The sequence below is a fragment of the Gymnoscopelus braueri genome, assembly GCF_963280865.1.
Source record: "Gymnoscopelus braueri genome assembly, chromosome: 21".
Lineage (NCBI taxonomy): Eukaryota > Metazoa > Chordata > Actinopteri > Myctophiformes > Myctophidae > Gymnoscopelus > Gymnoscopelus braueri.
Window position 1 is genome coordinate 31,774,096 of NC_137623.1, and position 20,896 is coordinate 31,794,991.

Sequence of the window (20,896 nt, forward strand, 5' to 3'; positions counted from 1 at the left end):
ATATATGTATTATTCAGGTCAATATAGTCCTCAGATGAGCCGGTGATATAAAATTCTATTGGAGATGTATCGCTGATGGCCGACACCGGATTTATCTGAAGGTATGTGTTTCTATCTATAGAAGTCTGGGTCATCGGTACTGTGAATAGGTCCAGTTCACTTTTAACGCATTCTTCAGACATGTTATGGACCAGCGACATGATGGATGTAGGATCAGGGTTAAAAGATGTCTCTGCTTGATGGTTTAGTGATCCTTCTGACACGTCGTTTAGCCTTTGTCTTCTTTTTTTGTGTCATCCTGGGTCTTTTATATGTCTCACGCTTCAGGACACGCCCACGAGAATGGGATCTCGGGGGTCGTTTAATCCCTCTCCTATTATGATACATTAAACCTGACCCCTCCTGCTTCTGCCTTGAAGGTCTGTTCATAACATGGGTAACCACATCACCTACAAAACTCTTAGCAGCTGTTTTCAGATGAGGCTTAGCTATACTGAATCCACTCTTTAAAAGGGGCATAGCAAACCGGAAAAGGCTTCTAAACATACCGCCCAGCCCCGATCCATATTGAGTAACAGAACCCGTAAACCCCGGTAATCCCGATCCTGCTTGATTTGTATAATATGCCATATAACGCCCATCATTACTAATGTGAGGAGACCCTCTCATTATGATCTATGTCTAATAGGTCTAAAGTGTAATTTAACAATCACCTTTCCGTATGTAAACGGCACATATAGATTTTGATCGGTCTTTAAGGATATCTCGATATCTCCTATCGTAGATCTGGATAAAGCGGTGTAATGCGGCTTGTCGTACACACTATGTGGCATGTCTTTGGTTTCGTCTGTGATATTTATACTTCTCAAAAGACGAACATAACTGTCACCCACTAACTGATAATCCGCAATGTCTGTATAGACATATATATTATAGCATCCACCGTATATATCTGCAGGGTGTGGAGCTACCCGTTTTGCCTCTTTTGATGTAGGTATTTCAAAAGGAACCCCCGGTTTAAATCCTAGAATTATTGCCAGACGGCCTCTAAACACGACACACAATCCTCCTTCAGTTGAGCTAAAAAATACCCTGTTTTTTATAACATTATACAGTATGGTTAACCTCTTTGTACTACTATCTCCGTGTAACAAAATATTTATCTCCTTAATAATCTTATTTACACTACCATATACCCCCTGGGGTAATATTAACACTGGGCCAGCGCCATTGGATTTACTGTCAATAATGCTTATCCAACCATCCTCCTCAGGGAAACTATTCCAATTGCGAGGGTATTGTAACTCGATTAAACCCACTTCGTAAGGTTCTTTGAGGGTAATAGGTTTTGATAGTTTGGTTCTATAATGCCATATCTTATTATTCGGATATACATCAATAGATGCATTACTGGGGAGGGTTATATAGAACCCTTGACCATCCATCGTGTATATACACCTCTGTATGCTACTCAACCTACTGATCCGTTATGAACATATATATTCTATGCACACTGCTTTTAAAAAGGATTCATATGATGACAATCTTCTATGCTAGATCAATAATTTGAGTTTCAGGTATCCAAGAGTTGAACTTATCAGCCCATCCTAGCCATTTCACTAATACTATTTTCTGCCCTCCCCTCTTCTTCTTTTTTAATATCTTTTCTATTTTAAAATCTTTATTTTCATCTATAATAACTTTCTGGAGCTCCTTTTCATAAAATGTACCCTGTATGTCCTCGTCCGCTGTATCTTGCAACTTGTATACAGGGGGTGTCCTATGGACACATTCTTTTACTTTAAAGAATTCATCTGTAAATGTTTGTTCGTATCCTTTCCTAAATACACCCCTATGTTTGGATATCCGTACAGTATCCCCTACGCTATATTTAAATTTAATCGTATACTTATTCTTAGATCTGTATAGGTTGTTGAATACTACATGTTCATTATCCTTATTAACTGTAGCAGGGGTCATTTTGATGGACCTATGGTATGAACCGTTATACGCTTCAACTAACTGTTGGAGTACTGGTATATATCTCCGTGAATTGACCGATGTCAAGTATCGCCACATCTTTGACTTAAAACTACGGTTAAAACGCTCCACAATGCTAGCTTTTGTTTCATTACCCGTTGAGAAATGCTTAATATCATAGTCACTCATCAATTGTTGAAATGTCTTATTATAGAATTCCTTTCCAGCATCCGTTTGTAATTTTTGAGGGACCCGCCCCTCGCTCAAAATGCCTTTAAAGGCTTCTGCGACACATGCCCCTGTCTTATTATGTAAAGGCCTAACCCATGCATATTTTGAAAATACATCTATGCATGTTAAAAGATAACGTACTCCATCATTTTCTTTAGAATATTCCCCCATCTCCACTAGATCGGCCTGAAATTGTTTATCCATACCACTGACAAACACCCTGTTTCTCTTAAAATACTTTGCAGCTGGAGCGTGAAGGGTGTAGACATCCTGTTTCTCTAGCCAAGCTTTAACCTCTGATATTTTAGGGGTAATGCCATCCTCTGTTTTAACCGCGGTAATCAACCTGGATACCCCTCCTAACCCCCCAGGATTACCCGCATCATAATATATCTTCTGTAAAGCTCCTTCCATCATACCACCATGAACATCAATGACCATTTAGTGTAATAACATATAGTTTTTATTCCCCAAAAGAAAAGAAAAAACACACATATATGAAACAGTTTTACACTACATCCAAAATAACACCATAGTCACACAGCATCAATGACCCCGTTGCTAGAGGCTGACTCACAACCAGCCCATATATCCGCACTCCTATGAAGTGTTCGAGCAGTGTCCGAACCATTTATAAATTGTGTAACATCTGTTAATTTCTCTATGATGTACGGCTCACTACGCAGATCACTGGCTATGACCTCAGCAGCCCCTAGGAGTCTGGGTGGTATCACTGTTTTCCCACGGATTGTCTGTAAGGCATATGCTAAAGCACGGGGTAATGTAGGGGTGAACAACGCATCACATATAGCATCATAACATCTCTGATAATAAAAAAGCCCAGGCTCATACAGACAACTATGCTGGAGTTGACTGGGGTGGTCTACACGACATCCGTGACATTCAGCCCCTAACATACGAGTCAACACTCTCTGGATACATAGACATAGAACCGTCTTTAAAATGTCCACATCATCAGGGTTTAGGCTCTCATCGATGGGGGGTAGCACTATAGACCAGTCCCTCTCTGGGGTAGATACAGCAACAGGCTGCAGTTCGAGAGATGTATCCACCACGGATAGGAATGTAAGGTATTGAGCCCCTAGATTCTCAGCATAATCTGTATTTAACCAAGTGTTGGCATCGTCGTTAGCAGTTGATGACGTGCAGATATCAATGGAACATATAGCATCCTCATTCGGCGGGGTCACAAAATGATCCGTAGAGGTCTTCAGTGGTAGATAGTTCGCAGAGAGAGATGCTAAAGAAAAGAAAGCAAAAAAAAAAACAACAAAAAAAAAAAAACAACGAATATTAGAATAAAGTACTTGGAATGACATACGTTATATATATACACTACTATTATGATTGTGTAGTATTTTTTATTTTCACCCTATCTATGCTGATGTATCTTCGGCGTCAGACGCATTCACCCCCAGGCATGCGAAGAGTGGTAAACATACTAGCAGTGATCCTATCCTACAGAGCACTGTGAAAAACCGGCCTCTGTATGTATCACTATTTGATTCTCCCTCTAACTCCTCAGCTACATTCAACAGTCTGTTTAAACATGCTGTACATACATCGTCTGCTAGTCTCCTGTGTATAGAATGCATAAAAACACATACATTACAATCTAAATATATACATTATATGATATTACCCATCCAAATATTCTATCAGGGTAACCTACCCGTCTATATTCTCTAGAGATGTCGTATAATCAATCCTCCGTCTACAGCAACTCCTCTTCTTAGGCGCACGCATGTGATCCAAGCTATCCGCAACATTCTTTTTGGTATAAAAAGTAGGTGTACTAGGCGACATACCTCGAGAATTAACCTCTGCCATGATGAGAAAATCAGGGGGACGAATGATGCGATGATGTCTGGAGAAAAAGCTGAACTGGCCGCATACGTTAACTGATGGAGGTACTGCAAATAGGGTCAATATATATATATATACACTTACCTACTCCCCTTTATGACGCTACCACATATGATAGGTCGAGGAAAAAACTGTTTTAAGGCCATCCCCATGCCAAACCCACCCATCCTAACTACTTCATCCCCTCCCCAGCAGGGGGCGCCAAAGCCACCCCTCCACTCCCCCCTCCACACAGCAGGGGGGTCAGACATGTCCGGGCATGCTTGGACACGCCCCCTAATGATGACGTCACTAAAAACAAAATGGCGGATGCTAACACAATTAGCATGTTAGCATGTTGTTAGCTTAGCATTTAGCTACCGAAGTGTCCTTTACTACTACTGCTGCGTCACGATGCGACGCGTTGTGAGCTTGTAGATCGGCTATTTTCAAACAGCCCATGTATAAAATAGGGCTAATAAGTGGTTAATGTATGTTTTATAAGGAGTCAAAGTACAATATTTGCCTCTGAGATGTAGTGGAGTAGAAGTAAAAGTATAGACAATTGTAAATACTCCAGTAAAGTAAAAGTACCTAAAAATGTTACTTAACACATTGACTGCCAGAGTTTATTCATAATGTACTCACCCCTGTGCCAGCAATTTGCGTGTTTTTTAATTTTTTTGTTTTGTAATTTTTCATTCAAATACATTCTCTGATTGTGTTGTCAAGCACCTACGATTGTTCCACCAGTAGAGAGCAGCACATCCAAACATTGATCACCTCGCTCACCCCCTCCCAAACAGGCCCACGTCATATCCGGTCATTCAAAGGATGTGACGTTTTCGACAATTCCCGGCCCGCTGATCGGCCTGAAAACGACGTGATACACTACGACGATGGCTGTTAGTCACCCGGACCAAAGAAAATAGAAGTTGAGCTGTCCGTTTGTCTTTTCTACCGTGTGAAAAACCGTGTTTTTCCTTATTCTGGCCGAAAATCACCGGAGAAAAACAACGTGACCCGGAAATGATTTTTTTTTTTTACATCCGGCTCCGGGTGAGTGTGACGTAAGTGGAAAACGAAAGTGTTGATGAGAAATAAACACAGCCGTGCGATCACAGATTAAACAATGAAAATTCAAAAGAACGTGTAAACAGGCTCTTATGAATCCTGGCACTCAAGCGATGGATTTGAAAGAACGTGTAGACGGGATCTTGGCACTGTATGTGTTAAGTACAGTACTTAGTTACTTTACACCACTGCGTGCAGTGGCGCGGGAAGGGGGGGGGGCTGTAAGGTGGTGGGAAGCAAAAAAAATATATATATATACACACATATATATTAAAACAATGATGTATTTAACTTTGGGGAATAACATATTTGTTGAAAAAGGTGAAAAAAATCTCAGCCCAGCCCAGCCCCCCTTGGAAAAAATGACTTCCAGCACCACTAGTCTGCGTGGAAGAAGAAAGCCAACCTGTACTTTGATCTTTCAGCTCCATGCTGCCACTCATCAATAACACATTGGGTGCTTCCGATCGGACTAGCCTGACGATCGGGCTTGCCTGACCATGACATCCTGTCATCCGTCTGTGTGGACGGTACGCTTGATCTTAAGTAGTCAAGTCAGCCTCCTTCAAAGGCGCCGTTCATTAGAGTTCAGCTCTTGTATTACCAGCCTCAGCAGAGTATCATATAAGTAGCATAAGCACATCTGATCTTTTCGTCTGTCTTGCATCATCTCGGAATGCAAATCCCAAACTAAATCCAAAGTAGCCTAATATATCGTTGCTGTGGGGCAGAAATCTCCCTATTCTAACTTTGTGTTTTTTCGTTAATTAACGCCTTACTTGATCATAATACAGCGTCACACATAAGTATCAAAAGTAGCAGATCTACAAGCTAGATATAGGGTTTAGGGTGGTTAAATGCTACTGCTATTTCATCAGCCTTCTTCCGCCTAATAGTGGCAAAAGAAATCAGCAAAAAACATAAAATGCCGCGAGGCGAGGTGAACCAGTGCAACAGGGGACCTTATTGCTGCCATTTCTCGTCCCAAATGATATTTACATAATTGGGGCCGCATGGCGAAACGATCAAAGTCTTTCAAGTGGTCAAAGGAGGAGGGGAAACATTTTTTATATAAGAAGGTTTTTACATTTTACATACACAGCATAGTAGCCCCTACAGAGAGGCCTGTATGTGCTGAGACAAGCAAAAAAAAACAAATAAAGTGGAACTCGGATACATCTTTATTTTGGATAAATGGATTCAAACCAAAGGGGGGGGGGGTTGGGGGAGGCAGTGTTGTGAAGCAGGCGTGCGGGAGGACATAAGCGACCGCACCCTATATGGTTGGCCGGAGTCCTTCAGGGCTCTATACTAGTGTACTTTTAGTTTTCTGTTATTGTGGAGGGAAGCTTTCGCGGGAAATTAGCCGATCGACAAGCTCGCCGCGTTGTGAGCTTGTCGATCAGCTATATCCCCCGCGAAAGCTTCCCCCACGATAGGGATGCTGGGGTTTAAGTGGTTAAGGCAGAGAGCTCTGTTCTCGTGAATTGTCATGAAGACTCCATAGCGGCAACGTACAACAATAGTATACTGTGAAATTTAAGTTTAGACGTGGGTGGGAGAGCAAAGTGCCTTCCCTGGGCAGAAATGGGAGAGGGAGTTTTGTTAAAAAAAAAAAACACAGCTTTGGATGCTCTGATCAGCGGAGTGGCAGGGTGCTGTCATGGAGGAAAACATCAGAAGAGACTTCCTTCTGTCAAAGGCAGCTGATGTTGGCTGCTTTTTTTCAAGTAACATCCTATATATGCACACACACACACATTGTGTGATACACGTTAGATCAGAGGACCTTGGAGAAGGAAAAAATAAACAGACAAAATCGGAGGAAGCTATGACAAACATTTGTATACCAAACGATTATACTCTGTGTGCGTGCGTGCGTGCGTGCGTGCGTGCGTGCGTGCGTGTGCGTGTGTGAGAGAGAGTTAGAGGTGGGACTTAAACTGCCTCTATCCTCCCACCTCTCCAAACTTTAACCACTTTCAGCCTGACATCCCTATTTTTGGGGATGTAGGAAAAAAGTTGTCAAAATCCTAGATTAAAATTGGTTTAAGGAAGGACTGGCTGGCCGGATGGGTGGCTCATGTCACTATGACTCAGCCATACCCATATAAGGAGTTCCCAATTCAGCTTTGCCCAAATATGGAGTGTGTTGTTGTCTAACCCTCAATGTGTCGTCGTGGCATCAGGCGCAAACAAATCAGTCAGCTCCATCTATGGGCACAAAAGGGGGCATGCCCTTTTGTAGGGAATATACTGATGACATCAGGGATCTCCATATATGGGCATATCGGTCGGATCAGCGGTGCGACGTAGGTGTGAGGGCTCCGTAGCGGCTAGAGTCCTGCAGGCCCGCCAGAGCCCGCCCACCACCCGGCCCGGCCCGCCAAAACGGGCCGGTCTTGGGCTGATTCTGTCATTTGACACACGGGCCACGGGCCGGGCCGGGCCGCATACCACGGGCCAGGGCCGGGCTCGGACTGATTCTGTATTTGACCAACGGGCCCAGGGCCGGGCTCGGGCTGAATACCACGGGCCAGGCCCGGGCTCGGACTGTAAAATTGCGTCACCTATCGGGCCACGGGCCGGGCCGGGCCGCATACCACGGGCCAGGGCCGGGCTCGGACTGATTCTGTATTTGACAAACGGGCCCAGGGCCGGGCTCGGGCTCACAGAACATTTTGCGCAGATTATTGATAATTGAACATGATCGGCCGCTCGCGAAACCCCGGTATAGTTAGTCATCATGGTTGTGCGAGGCGAGTCTCACACTGCGCTGCCTGCAGCCTGCCTGCTGCACACTGCACAGCACGCTGCTAGTCACGTGACAACAACACCGGCACACACACACACACACACACACAAACACACACACCAAAAGCCACACACACTGTGAACGATGGACAGGCAGAAGATTAAGGAAAAGTTGGCTCGTGGGGAGCTCCAAGCAATCAAAAATACAGCAGGAAAATCTCAAGTTTGGAAGCAGTTTGATTTAATTACTACGCTAACAAACGACCAAGTTGGTTTTGCACAGTGCAGAAAGTGTAAACAGCTCCTTACGTACAACAGTAAATCGTCAGGCACGTCTCATTTAGGGCGACATGTCTGCGGAGCAGCGAGCACGACGAGCAGCAGCAGTGATGATGCTGCTGTCGCAAGCCGACAATTATCAATGCCTGATTTTCTTCCTAAGCCAGTGCCAGCTAATGCGAAATCCCAAATCACCCAGAGGTGTGTGGAATTCTGCTGCGAGGACATAAGATCATTCCAAACGGTGGCGGGAGGAGGATTTCTAAAGTTAGCCCAGGAACTAATAAACACCGGTGCAACTTATGGCCGACTGTCTGCAGAAAAGTTACTACCCGATCCCACAACTGTCTCTCGTAGATGCCACGAGAAGGCAACAGAAAAAAGAGATGTAATTGTTGCTGAGATAAAGGAGGTCATGTCTCAAATTCAAGTGGGGATGACCACAGACATGTGGACTGATGACTACCGTAAGATTAGTTATATGACGATCACATGTCACTACATAACGTCAGATTTCGAACTGAAGGGTACCGTACTCACCACACCAATGTTTCCCCTCGAGGACTCCAAAACAGGAGAAAACATCTGCAGGGAATTGGAGAAGCACCTTGTAGGTCTCAAATTTGATGCCTCTGTGATGAGTAAGGTAGTGTGGGTGACGGATCAGGGTTCTAATATCAAGAAAGCGTTAAGCCAATACCGGCGCTTGGACTGCCAGGATCATGTTTACAACACAGTCCTCAGACATGCCTTGGACACCAACGAGCTGTCTGTAAAAGTCCCCGAGGTTGCTGTAACGTTGCTGGCAGTCAAGAAAGTTGTCCGGTTTGTTAAACAAAGTGGGGTAGCAAGCCAGTTAACCAAGACTGTTGTACAGATGGGAGACACCCGCTTTAGCACTGTATATCTCACTCTAAAGTCTATCAAGGACGTCTATGTTGAACTAAAGGAAAAGCTGGAGAGACGTGGAGATGGCCACAAAATGGCTGATGTGTCGCCTGATGTAGTGGATTTTTTGGTAAATTTTCTCTACCCTTTCTATGAAGCTCAGCTCGGGTATTTATCGCCTTCCATCTCCCGATGGAAGGCGATAAATACCCGACGTTGAACCTGGTTGTGCTGTGGCATGAGAGGCTGAAGCGTCATTGCCAACCATTAAGCACAGACATGCCTTATCAGGCCACCATCCGCCAGCGCCACTTGGAGTGGATTGGGAAGAAGATTGACATTCAGCCCCAGCATAAACTGGCAATGTTCTTATGGCCAAAATTCAGCCAGCTCCGTATGTTCTCTGCCATTGATAGAGATGCCATCCAGCAGGATGCAAAGCGTTGGATAGAGACCTTTAAAACGGTTGTGACGCAGGAGGACGGGCAGCAGCAGGAGCCAGCAGCTTTGACAGACACAGACACCCTGCCACCAGCAGCTAAAAAAAGGCAAATGGATGAATTTGAAGCGGAGTGGGAGAATGTCACCACGGGGGACAACACAGACGTGGACGAGGTCAAAATATACCTCGACCTTAACCGCAGCATGGATGATGACCGAGATTTGTTGGGCTGGTGGCGTCAACATCAGAACACCCTTCCTTTGCTGTCACGACTCGCCCGCCAGGTGAGAACGCACCCAAAAGCTAATTGTTCTGAAATCATAGTCTATAGTGATATATTGTAGGCCTAAAGTTTATTTGATCTTTGTTAAGTTTATGAAATGAACGCATTTGATTTGATCTTGTCATGTGTTTTGTAAATGTAGCCTATTTAAATAATTATGATGTGCAGCCTTTGTGTAAAAAATAATAATATAATGTGATGCTAAACCTTGACTTGTGTGACTGTTTTAAAAACTCCAGGTGCTGAGCATACCTGCAAGCAGCAGCAGCAGCGAGCGCGTCTTCAGCTGTGCTGGGAGGACACTGGAGGAGAGGCGAACGGGACTTAAACCTTCAACTGTGGATGCTATTCTTTTTCTTCATGGCGCTCGGGACTCAAAATGAGGAGTACAGTTTTTGTTTGTGTGTGTTACAGACTGGAATATTTTTTTTTGCAATGGGACTCAAAATGAGGAGTACAGTTTTTGTTTGTGTGTGTTACAGACTGGAATAATTTTTTCAATATCATTCTTCACAGTTGAGTTGACCTCAAAAAAGGTAGGCCATATATATTCCTTTTTTTTGGGTTCCTGCTGGTTGGATCACGCAAAGGGCACGCTGGCCTGTGTGTGTGTTATATGAGCACGAATGCGATTGCTCCGTCTGTTCTGTTGCCCACCTCTCCTTACCTGCTTGCTCACGAGTCACCCCTCATTGAACCTTAATTACTAGGCTTGTCATTTGTTCCCTGTATGAAAAGACCTAGCAGCAAGCAGCTTACCAAAGCCTCCCATTTACAGCAGCAGTTTGTAATATGACATGAACGATCAGTGATGTTCTGTGAACATTATAGAACATTGCATAACATGTTGGTCAAATTGACGCTGCTGCCTATAGTTACGTTTAATAAAACTACAACTACTAAGTACTTTTTAGTGTGTGTGTGTTCTTGACTTCTTGTGCGGTTGTTTTTATCAGAGCGCGAGAGCAGCAGCTGCAGCTGCGCTGCGCGCACGCTAGAAAATAATTAATTAATAATAATAAATAAATAAATAAAAAGGTCTCGGACTTCGGGCCGGGCTCGGACTGTAAAATTGCGTCACCTACCGGGCCACGGGCCGGGCCGGGCTGAATACCACGGGCCAGGGCCGGGCTCGGACTGTAAAATTGCGTCACCTAACGGGCCACGGGCTGGGCCGGGCTGAATACCACGGGCCAGGGCCGGGCTCGGACTGTAAAATTGCGTCACCTACCGGGCCACGGGCCGGGCCGGGCCGCATACCACGGGCCAGGGCCGGGCTCGGACTGTAAAATTGCGCCACCTATCGGGCCACGGGCCGGGCCGGGCTGAATACCATGGGCCAGGGCCGGGCTTGGGCCCACATTCTCGGCCCGTGCAGGGCTCTAGTAGCGGCCCAAACTTCTAAGCAGACCTACAGGCTTCACAGCGCAGCTTCACGATGCAACGCGTTGTGAACTTGTAGAGGCTATTTTTGAAATAAATAAATAAAATGGAATAGGGCTTAAGTGCTTAACACATGTTCTAGTGTGCCACAGTTTGATCTGCGCTGCCTGTTTTCTTCCACAAAGAACTCTCAGGGCGAGTGGGAAATTGCTCTGCCAAGGTCCTTACATCTACAACGCTGTTACACTGAGGTATGTAAACAGCGGCCATGCTTTTCATTGAAACATTCCTAGTTTAACTCACCACACCTCTGAAGTCTCCAGATATAGAAAACAAATATGGTCAGTACAGAAGAAAATAATATAACATAAGTAAGTATGACACAATATTTCATGCGGAAAAATATTAAAACAGAACCGGCCCCGAGAAATGAGAACTGGAAATCTGAAATGTTCACATTATGACTTTGGACGCAGCATAACTTTAGCTAGATATGCGTTTAATCCGGTCACACGACCGTAGCCCTTGTGACAAAAGGGGACATAGCCGAGCCAGGGAGCAGCGTGCGGAAGGACCAATGCGCATTTGGAGGCACTGATAAAAATTAATTGAATTGAAATGACTTCCCAGAAAATGTAATTGCTCAAACACATGTGACTGTACATTAGGCGGCACAGGGCCAGATAGGGACAGAGAAATTGCCGAAGTCTCCGAAGCATTGACGGAATTAGAAAATGCTCGAAACAAATTGCCAGTGACCAATCATATCGTCGGGCCTATCTGGGTCAGAATAATGCTTCTTCAAACGTTATGTATCTGTGGGGGCGCGGTGCTAGACGGGGAAATTAATTGTTCTGGGCATAATGGAACCTGCTATTCATCTCTCTATTTATAATCTACTTTCATCAACGTTATGTTCCCGACAGAAACCGTTTTCATGATGGTTTTGGGGGGTGGGGGTTTCTGCATTGATGGTTCAACTTTTTGAATGTAATAACCCCCTGAAACTGGTTTCAACTTGAATTAGCCCATTCAAACCGGGAAAGCATGTGTGTCATTTTAGTAGTTCATATAGTTTCACAATCATTTGAACCATTTTAGCAATATTTTATACTTTGGCTTATCAAAAATAGCAGATATACAAGCTCATAGCACGTCACTTCGCGCCGCGCAATGAGCTTGTATATCTGCTATTTTAGAAAAATCATGAAAATTCGTGCAAATTTTTGAATATATATATTTTTTTAAGCAAACATTTTTAACTAAAATCTTTGCTTCTGGGGGTCCCTGGAACAAAACATTTTTGAGATGGGGGGGTAGGCGGTGGCCAAATACATATCATTTTGGGGGGTCCTTGACATGAAAACGTTTGAGCACCACTGATATAGCAACATACGTTTATCAGAAAACTGTTAAAAGGCATTTGTGGAACCGGCCCTCAGGGTCTTAATGGGTTAGATTGTCTCGCTGATTGTGTGTCTCGGCAAGCACAGGGTCCTGGTAGCCCATGGCCAACATGCATGTAACAAACATTTATTTTAACCCAGAGGCCAAGGACTCTCATTCCCGCTCCGTAATGGAAGAGAAAATTGAGCAGGTACTCCAGTTCAGATGAGCTCCTGGGTTCTTCTAGGGTAAGAATAACCAGTCTATTTAATCCATTTAGACCGGGCGGGTACGCAGCTGTGTGCAATTCAAAGAATAGTTTTTGGCTATTAAAAAATAGCAGACATACAAGCTCATAGCGCGGCACCGAGTGCCGCACTATGAGCTTGTAGATCTGCTATTTTTGAAAAATCGTGAAAATGTTGTGCAAATCTTTGAATATATATATATATATTAACATTTGTAACTCAAATATTTGCTTCTGGGGATCTCTGGAACAACATATTTTGAGATATTTTTTATTTCTTTATGTTTTATCTATATATTTATAAATTTTATATATTTTATATATTTTATATATTTTATACATTTGATATATTTTTTGTTTAGAAAAAAACTATTAGAATTTAGAAAACATTTTTAGAATCGGCCTCAGGTCTTAATGGGCTAATCACTTGGCTTCCACAGCACGGGTGCCTTGTCTAAATGGCCTCCTGGGTGACCCTTGTGCATGTATGTGCGTGTACGTCGCATATCTCTTCTTTGCGGTTTATCTAACTCGCTTTCTCTGCGTGCGTTTCGGAGAGAACTCTAAAGTGCAAATACCAGAGGAGTTAAAGATACTGTAAGTGATTTATTTTTATGTTGTTAAAGTAAGTGTTAAATTGTAATAATTGTTATAGAGTGTTTGCTCAGGAACAGCAGAGTCTCCCCCGTATCTCCAGCCCATCAGTAAACAGAAAATGTATTTTCAGGCTGGGATACCAATTTAGTCCAATCAGGAGAAAGATCTCGTACAGGACACAGGATAAACATGTGAAATTGGAAATAAATAAATGAGCCGACAAAATTGTAATTGGAATACTATAAAATTGAAGCTGATAAATGGGTACTCTCTGCTGATTGGATGACCTGAAAATGTATTTTCTGTTAATTAAAAAGCCGGAGAGATAGGGAGAGACCCTTGCTACTGAACAAACACTCTATAGCAATGCATACTCTCAGTAACACAATACAGAGCTTTAACTTTTTAACAACAAAAAACTTTAGTTTTAACCCAAAAAATATCACACCACCTTTAACTCTTTGACTGCCAGAGTATTTTCATAAAGTACTCACCCAGTGCCAGCGATTTTCGTGTTTCAACCGGTCATAGAATTGTTATATACATTCAAATCGTTTGTATGGCTGTGTTTTTAAACACACACGACAGATCGACCAGCAGAGAGCAGCAGAGAGTGGAGATCGACCTCTGCGCTCACTCGCTCGACCCCCCCCCCCCCCCCCCAAACAGGCTCCAACAGTCCAAACGTCATATCCGGATATGACGTTTTCGCTGCTCGCCGATCGGGTTTCAGATCGTTGGTATACACGACGGCGATAACTGTTCGTCATCCAGACTAAAGAAAATAGAATTGGAGCTCTCCGTTCGTTTTTTATACCGTGTGAAAAAACGTGTTTTTCCCTATGTTGGCCTAAAATCACACTTTTCAAGCTTCCGAGAACCGGAAACGGAAATTGCATCATGAATCTGGATCCGGGTGAGTGTGAAGTAAACAAAAAGAGAAATGGATGGTGGGAGAAACACAGAACAGCGCGATCACAGATTAAACAATGAAAAAGCTATCAGCGCATATAACGTGTCGATGGCGTGGGTGGGTTAAGTAGCATTTGACTCGAAAACGCGTTGATGGCGTTAAAAGAGTATAATGAATATCATTGGCTTGCATGTAAGACATTCCAACGACGATGACAACAAAAACGTGAGTGCGTGCATGCATGCGTGTACAGTGGTGGAAAGTACATTTACTCAGTACTGTACTGCATTGCACTTAACACATTGACTGCCAGAGTTTTTTCAGAACAGTCTGTAGCCTCTGCCAGGGTTTTGAACGATTTTGGTACCTTTTCGCATAGCCACAGAATATTTTTCTCCAGTATGATTGATCCCAGATAATTTCTAATCACAGATGAGATTCAGGTGTGGTTTCACAAATGTCAACGAGGTCATTATGACCTTGTTGTCATGTGTTGTTTGATGTTTGAAAATAGCTCAAAACCAGTAGTTTCAAACCAAAAAACTATGTGAATTGTTTGTCCGTTTGAATTTTAACATTGAAGTGGATGGAGCAGCAAATCTTTGGAAATTGTTATCTCCTTATTCGTTTGGAATATCGAAAGAGTGTCAATACTAAATAATTAGAGAATCTTTTTAGAATTTTTTTTTTTGAAAAAATGTTTTTTTTTAGGACGGCAATAGCTTAATGTGTTAAGTACAAGTTGAGGTACTTTACTGGAGTATTTCCAATTTGCTATACTTTTACTTCTACTCCACTACATCACAGAGGCAAATAGTACTTTTTACTCCACTATACTTATTTGAAAATATTACAAAATAATATTACAAAACATACATTAACCACTTCAGTCCTGTACAGTATATACTTCGGCTATTTGAAAATAGCAGATCTACAAACTCACAACTCTTGTAGATCATTTTGATGCTTGTAGATGCTTGCATTTTGATGCCAATACTGTTGAACTTCTACTCAAGTCAATTTTGAATACCGGACGTTCGCTTGTAGCAGAGTATTTCTACATTGCCGTATTGATACTTTTACTCAAGTATAAAAATTGTGAGTACTTTTTTCCACCACTGTGTGTGTGTGTGTGTGTGAGAGGAGCTGGGTGAGCCAGAACAGCCCATACATCCAATAGTTTCCTCTCTCAGCTGCATTAAGGTGCGCTGCTGGGCTCCTCTCCCCTGCAGACAGTGATGGATCTGATTCATTTTAATGGTGGCCTCCAGTGCTCGCTCCTGGTCCAGGCTGTGTGACAGTGGTAAACTGGTGCTGGCTTGCGACGCTGTATGCCTGGCCAGCGGGAGAGCGGGGTTGGTGGGGGGTTGGCGAGGCTGCTGGGAGGCTGGGCCGACATTTAACTTGGCTTTATTTATTCGATGTTCGTGCTGGTTTTTAATTCTCTATTTAACACCCATTACTTCTCTCTCTCTTTCTCGGACTCTCTTGTCTCTTTGACCCTCTTGTCTTTCTGACACTTCTCTTTGACACTATAGCACACACACACACACACACAGTAACACAGTAGCTGACGAACTTGAAAAGCAGGATTCTGTAAAAATGAGTAACTTTAAAATGTTTAATGTAACATTTGTGTGTGCTTAATTTTACCTTTTGTTACTCTTCTCCCTCTTCTCTCTTTGACTCTCTTCTCTCTATTTGACTCTTATTTTTGACTCTCTTCTCTCTCTGACTCTCTCTGACTCTCTTCTACTCTCTGACTCTCTTCGACTCTCTTCTCTCTTCGACTCTCTTCTCTCTTCGACTCTCTTCTCTCTTCGACTCTCTTCTCTCTTCGACTCTCTTCTCTCTTCGACTCTCTTCTCTCTTCGACTCTCTTCTCTCTTCGACTCTCTTCTCTCTTCGACTCTCTTCTCTCTTCGACTCTCTTCTCTCTTCGACTCTCTTCTCTCTTCGACTCTCTTCTCTCTTCGACTCTCTTCTCTCTTCGACTCTCTTCTCTCTTCGACTCTCTTCTCTCTTCGACTCTCTTCTCTCTTCGACTCTCTTCTCTCTTCGACTCTCTTCTCTCTTCGACTCTCTTCTCTCTTCGACCCTCTTCTCTCTTCGACCCTCTTCTCTCTCTGACTCTTCTCTCTCTGACTCTTCTCTCTCTGACTCTCTTCTCTCTCTGACTCTCTTTGACTCTCTTCTCTCTCTGACTCTCTTCTCTCTCTGACTCTCTTCTCTCTCTGACTCTCTTCTCTCTCTGACTCTCTTCTCTCTCTGACTCTCTTCTCTCTCTGACTCTCTTCTCTCTCTTCTCTCTCTGACTCTCTTCTCTCTCTGACTCTCTTCTCTCTTCGACTCTCTTCTCTCTTCGACTCTCTTCTCTCTTCGACTCTCTTCTCTCTTCGACTCTCTTCTCTCTTCGACCCTCTTCTCTCTCTGACTCTTCTCTCTCTGACTCTTCTCTCTCTGACTCTCTTCTCTCTTCGACTCTCTTTGACTCTCTTCTCTCTCTGACTCTCTTCTCTCTCTTCGACTCTCTTGAGACGAATGGCAAATCATATAGGAGATGTAATTTAAAATCTGTCTGTCTGTCTGTCTGTGTCTGACCCTTTCTAGGACACGTTACCTCTGCATAACGTTAACAATACAGTAAGTGGAGTCCTTCCTTCTCTGTGCCTGCAGGCTATATTTCTGCCTGTCAGTCCATCTCTCTGCCCCAGCTATTGCCGACCTGTCGGTCACTCAGTCTTCTGTCTGTCTGTCTGTCTGGTCTGTGTACTGCATGCCTGCTGGTTATAAGGATTACAGTAGGGTAGAAGAGTGGTTCCCAACCTGGGGGTCCCCAATTGATTTGGGGGGTCCCCAGACAGTTCGTTTAAGTGGTTAATATACAGCGCGGTCAAACAAGTCCTATCTATGAAATCTATGGAAAAGTAATCTGCACCACAGTGTTTTACAATATGTAGTGGGGGGTCCCTGCTTCGTCTCTCTCTCAGCTATAAAGGGGTCCTTGGCCTGAAAAACTTCGAAGACCCCTGAAGTAGAGAAAAGTGAGAGCGGGGGTCATGCATGGGGAGAAGGATGATGGGCATAGAGGAGGGGGGGTGTTGGTGGAGGATACAGGGTGAAGGGCGCCGTAGAACATGCAGGGGACACTCCAATTAGAGCCACCGCAACACTAATCAAACCTGATCCACAAGCCCTCGCTGCAGGGGAGAGGGGTGTGTGTGTGTGTGTGTGTGTGTGCGTGTGTGTGTGTGTGTGCGTGTGTGCGTCTGTGTCTGTGTGTCTGTGTCTCTGTGTGTGTGTGTGTGTGTGTGTGTGTGTGTGTGTGTGTGTGTGTGTGTGTGTGTGTGTGTGTGTGTGTGTGTGTGTGTGTGTGTGTGTGTACACGTGTCTTTGCGTGTATACATGTGTGCGTGCTCAAGCATTTTGGGTTTTTTGGGGTTTGCATGTGTGTGTGTGTGTGTGTGTGTGTGTGTGTGTGTGTGTGTGTGTGTGTGTGTGTGTGTGTACACGTGTCTTTGCGTGTATGATACATGTGTGCGTGCTCAAGCATTTTGGTTTTTGTGTGCTTGCGTGTGTGTGTGTGTGTGTGTGTGTGTGTGTGTGTGCGTGTGCGTGTGTGTGTCTTTGCCGACAGAGACGATATATCATGCACATTCGCACATCCATCTCACCGTGGTATCAATCTATTATAAAATATCCCCATAACTCTACAGTACTCATTTCTGTGGCAGCCCGTATGTCCCGGATCAACTTAAATAACGCTATGATGATATATAGATGCATATCAATAGTAGGAAAATCCAGGATGAGGGATTGGAGATAAAAACTCGATATTTCATAAATCAGAGATGCCTCTGGCATGCGGCATTCCAGGGATTCCATATTGCTTTCAATATTCTCAGGCTATATTGACAGATTAGGAAACACCTGTCGGTCCGTTCGGGCTGCATGCATCTCCCTTTATCTGTCCACTGTATCTGTTCATACGGCGCCATTTGCCAAGGCTGTCAATCATAACTCAACGAGGCACCTCTTAGATACGGTATCATACCAAGGTTAACCCATTAAGACCTGGAAGGCATCCGTGTCACTTTTTCATTTGAGCTAAAAAGCATTATTTTACAAAGAAATCGAAACATTATGAACATGTGTGCAAATCTTTGAATATATATTGTTTTAAAGTGAACATTTTTAACTAACATCTTCAGCTTCATGGGGGTCTCTGGAACAACATATTTTTAGATGGGGGTCCGCGGCCAAATACATATAATTGTGGGGGTCCTCGACATGAAAAAGTTTGAGCACCACTGATATAGAAACATTAGTTTTTTCAGAAAACTGCTGGGATTTAGAAGACATTCGTAGGTCTTAATGGGTTAAAAAATATATATATATATCGTTGCTGTCGGGCAGAAACCTGTTATCTCCATATTCCTACTTTTTTAGCTAAATTAACGCCCTACTTGATCACGCTACAGCGTCACACAAAAGCGTCAAAAGTAGCAGATCCGCTAGCTCTAAAAAGCTTTACTTTTGCTACCTTTGAATTTGAATCCTGAAAAGGAACAGTTTCGGACATGTGAGGTTTCCACCTCGACAGAGACGATATATCATATTTTTTTATATGGATCAAACATCACCCACGGGATGTGGGATAAATGTGAGACGTATCACACATCTCTCCCACAGGTAATTGGACCGTTTGAAGATTTTGCATGGCGGCAGCTCTCGCCCTCCTAAAAGTCTTCCCTCTAGCTATCTCTCAAAGCTCCCCCCGAAACCAATGGAGGACAGATTAGAGCCCAGTGGCAAGGCTATAAGGAAGAGCCCACAGTAGTTTATCATTAAAAAAGAATGAGAAGAAATGTATCTATATACCCTCTCCTTTTTCCCCTCTCAATATCAACCACTTGTTCACAGCCCCGTGGTTCGAACCCGTGTGTTATAGGGCATAGCAGTGGTTCCACAGACAGAGATTTCTGAAAATGTTTATATTTCTTATTTTAAGCCTGGAATCAAGCCATCCAGGATCCTCGTGAATCATGACCATAAACCATTATTTATTAAACATAGTATATAATAGAATTACATTTACACAGAATCTAATGTTTTTATGACCTTGAAAATGAAAAAATGACAAATAATAAGACCATTACTACATAAAAAGTAACCAACCGGACGATACTATAAAAAATGGTCAAACATTGGCCAAATTGTCAAATAATGCAAGGTGTGAGCTTGTAGTTTGGCTATGTTCACAATATTTATCCGTGGAACAGAGTCAAACTTAAATGTAATGCCTCGACTCCTACAATTCCAAGTGCTTGTCAGGGTTCAAATATGTTTATTTTAGAGGGGGTCACGGCATGAAAAATGTGGGTATATTTGGCCAGTAAAAGCGCTCTAGGCAGCACTTTTCTCTTCATAACAGGTGGACAGCACAATGTTCTGTGAAACGGCACGCAACCAAGTATAAATTAGGCGTAAGGTGCCAATGAAAGGTTCCAGTTAGCAGTGTTGCCAGATTTCGTGCGAGAAACAAGCAACCAGGTCTATGAAAACAAGCTAAAAAGAAGCAACTATAGGCCACATGAGCACTTAAACTATGCGGCTATTTGAAGACACATAGCGTCGCAACCCGCAACTACCATTTATTTACAAGCGACTTCACAGAAAAAACAAGCCCAAAGTCGCTTATAATAAGCGCACATGGCAACACTGGCCCGTTAGCCGTTAGCTACCTCGTTGCTGGTGGCGACCCGCCGCGCCACTATGAGCTGGATCATGCCTCGCTTGTTGCCCTCTACGGACATGGACATCCGCAGCGTTTCCATGGCCTCCTGGTTGGTGTTTCCCAACAGCGACTCCCCGTTGACGGCAACGAGTTGGTCGTTGACGCGCAGGCGTCCGTCCTGTAAGAAAACAGCAGAGGGGGGGGGGACTTTCTTAACCCATTCAGACCGGGAAAAGCATCTCTCGTGTCCTTTTACATTTCTTTGGCTATTCAAAAATAGCAGATGTACAAGTTCATAGCGCGGCACCGAGTGCCACGCTATGAGCTTGTAGATCTGCTATTTTTGGAAAAATCTTAAAATTTGTGCAAGTCTTTGAATATCTATCTATCTATCTATCCATCTATCTATATCTATATATATATATATCTATATATATATTTCTATTTCTATTAAAAACAAAGTTCCACATTTTAGGATTGATCATACTGGAGATAGTCTATTATTTTTCAAAGGTAAGTGAAAACACTCGAAAATCGCTGGCAGTGGTTTGGCAAATTATTGTTCTATTTCTGGCAGTCAAAGAGTTAAGGACCAACGTGTCTTCTCACCTTGCAGGCGGCCCCTCCGTTGATGATGGACTTGACAAAGATGCCCAGGTCCGCATGGTTCTCCTTGGACCTGTTGCCCTTGACGCTGACTCCCAGCCCCGCCGAACCCGAGTCGTTCAGGGGGATCTCGAAGGTCATGAACTCTCGCGTACCGTCGGGCGTCAGCACCAAGTCATCTTCATCTGGCGCCTGTGGCAGAGAGAGAGAGAGAGAGAGAGAGAGAGAGA

General features: G+C 43.6%; 1 protein-coding gene across 2 annotated transcripts in view; it reads right to left on the reverse strand.

Moving 5' to 3' along the window:
- LOC308077613 (partitioning defective 3 homolog) overlaps positions 1-20,896 on the reverse strand; it is a 669,238-nt gene that overhangs the window by 233,219 nt on the left and 415,123 nt on the right. For both annotated transcript variants that reach the window (XM_080418368.1, XM_080418367.1), the window contains exons 13-14: positions 20,670-20,858; positions 20,068-20,238 (exon numbers count right to left, since the gene is read on the reverse strand). In XM_080418368.1, the coding sequence (XP_080274494.1) occupies positions 20,068-20,238; positions 20,670-20,858 (360 nt within the window). The remainder of the gene's footprint in view (positions 1-20,067; positions 20,239-20,669; positions 20,859-20,896) is intronic.